At 38.3% G+C, this 2,500-nt stretch overlaps 1 protein-coding gene across 2 annotated transcripts in view; it reads left to right on the forward strand.

Moving 5' to 3' along the window:
• Nucleotides 1–2,500, forward strand: part of LOC138043843 (protein lifeguard 2-like) — a 25,996-nt gene that overhangs the window by 15,310 nt on the left and 8,186 nt on the right. For both annotated transcript variants that reach the window (XM_068890337.1, XM_068890330.1), the window contains exons 6-8: nucleotides 354–393; nucleotides 508–545; nucleotides 2,456–2,500. The exon at nucleotides 2,456–2,500 is cut by the window's right edge and continues 1 nt beyond it. In XM_068890337.1, coding sequence (XP_068746438.1) covers nucleotides 354–393; nucleotides 508–545; nucleotides 2,456–2,500 — 123 coding nt within the window. The remainder of the gene's footprint in view (nucleotides 1–353; nucleotides 394–507; nucleotides 546–2,455) is intronic.

Here is a 2,500-nt window from a genome sequence, read left to right on the forward strand (position 1 = left end):
CGATGCAGCGACCATTCAGATGTCCTGCAGTGGTTAGCAAACAGTCTACTCGAGCAGCGTTGGTGAGTCGAAACTCCCGCAGTGCTATCGATGCAGCCATCATGCAACCTTTCTGCAGATATAAGGGCAACGCTGGTCAGTCGCTAAAGCAGCGCTGCGTAAAGGTCGTACGTTTCGTACGGGTATGGAACTTATTGTTACCTATGCTTCTAAAGATTTCGAATTCTTGTCAGCATTTTTATAATAAATTTATATCAACCACAAGTAAGTAAAAACCAGCCACTTTATTTTGACACAACTTTGATGCAAAGTGATCAATGCAGTTATCAATTCAAACAATTCCTTTTTTATAGGAGGAGTTATCCATCCAATGTCATACTGCTCATTGTGTTTGTAAGTATAAAACTTATAATAACAAAAGTGCAAGTGTTGACGCAAGAGAGGGTCATTTAAAACATTAGGCCCCTTGACTATATGTTTAAAATGAAATAAATATTATACTTGCAGACCCTGTCTTTGTCATATCTTGTGGGAGTGATCTCCAGGTGTGTTGTTAAAAATTTCAAAATTCTATATCTGATTTGTTTATTGTTTTCCAGCAATCTTTAGTCTTGAGTTGTTAGTCAGAGAAATGATCACTGTCTGAATTTTTTTTTAAAGGTGAATTCAATAATACTAGTAGTAATCAAAGATTAGGAGTGCGTTCTCCGCCTGTGATAATAGTTGTCTGTTGCTGAAATCATTACTGTGAACGGCGGAAGTTTCACAGACATATAACATACTGACAAAGTCCACTATTGTTCTGTGGATTTTGATTTCCTTGCCTTATTTAATGTTAATATGACCTTTGATGACACGTTGCGTGACGGCTCCGGTTTCGGTAAACTAGCAAATTCATGTTATTAAACGTCACATTTTCACTTTTACTGGTTATGTTTCAGCATGAAGGCTGATTTCTAAAAAGAATACTTGTGTTACATCTAGTACTCCGGGTATTCTGAGCTGGAAGCACAAATATCAGCTAACATCTGTAACCTTTGCTCTCGCGTTTCCGGCCCGTATATCCGTCGGTTTATGTTAACAAACTCCCGGAAAAACTCCGTGCGACTGGCAATAATTATTTCCGCTGATGAATAAAAATAAGTCAGCATTTACATTGCTCTTCCTTAGTTCTGGCTTACTCTTATAGGTCTTGGCTTCAGAGTACTCTTCCATCGATTCAATTTCGACCTTCGCTGAGTACAGACTGAACAATTTGTGGCCACTGGAACTATATATTAAAGTCAACAAATGTAATCAAAATATAGCCAATGAAATATGGCTGTTCCCAAAGCCAAGGCGATTCGTTGCAGCTGGAGCATCTCGCAAAAACCGACTCGAAATCCTAACTCGAAAATCCAACTCGAAATCCTAACTCGGGAGTTAATTTGTCTCATAATAAAGCTGAACTACTGTAATAAGACGCACGTGTTTAATTTCGTAAACAATTTGCGTGACGCTACGGACACAGACTCGCCGGCGCGTGCTTTATAAAAATAAAAACTATTCCTTCCAGAAAAATCAAATAAATATTATCGGCGCATCTTACGAACTTTGAATGAAGATCTTGTTTTTTTAACGGTGAGCACTTTACCGTTTGAATCAGCGAATTAAGCACCGTAGAACCGAAGATATGTTTTTTTTTTTCGTGTATGCCGTGACATTGCACAATGCCCTCTCGCCGGCGCGGGCCTTAGAAAAGCAAACTTTTCCCTCGCCATTTCACATCGCTTTAATCAAAATTCAAGGTGTAAAAATAAGAAATATTTTAGCTTGTATTTTAAAAATAATTTGTGTTAGCAATATTCATCATATCATAGGCTTGTTAGGTCCCTGGGTGTTTTTCGAAAATCGCTTAAGTACATCTACCATGAAAACTCGTTGGAGCAAGAAAATTCGGTCTTATTCTCAGATCGAGTGGGCGATTGAAAAAGGCAAACAAAAAATCAGGTATGATCCTAAAATAGATTGGCGACGCGCTCATTCACAGGCGGTGAGCGGTGAAAGGAAAATGAAATGGAACGTCATCGCAGAATGTCATTACTTTTACTTGTAATTTATAAATGCAACCGACGAAGGGTTTAAATAAAGCTTGAATCTTCCAACACGTCCGACAAACAACGAAGCACGAGGCAGAATGTTTTGCGCAACGAAATTGTGACGTCATTCAAAATGGCGCCGAAAAGGTAAACCATGGAACGAAAAATACGCGTACGTGCACAGGGAACCTACACGATAACAGGTAACCCAGAAGATTAGGAAGCGTTCTGTCGAACGCAATTATTTAAAAAAAATGCAAAGGATCAGACATATAACAAGACTGAACATGCACAAACCAATATCTATGCAAGGTATGTTAAAAATACTTTAGTACTGTTTGTGTTCTAAATTATTCTTTCCTCTCTTTTAATTACAGTTTCCATGAGACAAATGTTGTTTTGATCATGATGGGTGTCACCAC

This window comes from Montipora capricornis, chromosome 1 (genome assembly GCF_036669925.1).
Source record: "Montipora capricornis isolate CH-2021 chromosome 1, ASM3666992v2, whole genome shotgun sequence".
NCBI lineage: Eukaryota > Metazoa > Cnidaria > Anthozoa > Scleractinia > Acroporidae > Montipora > Montipora capricornis.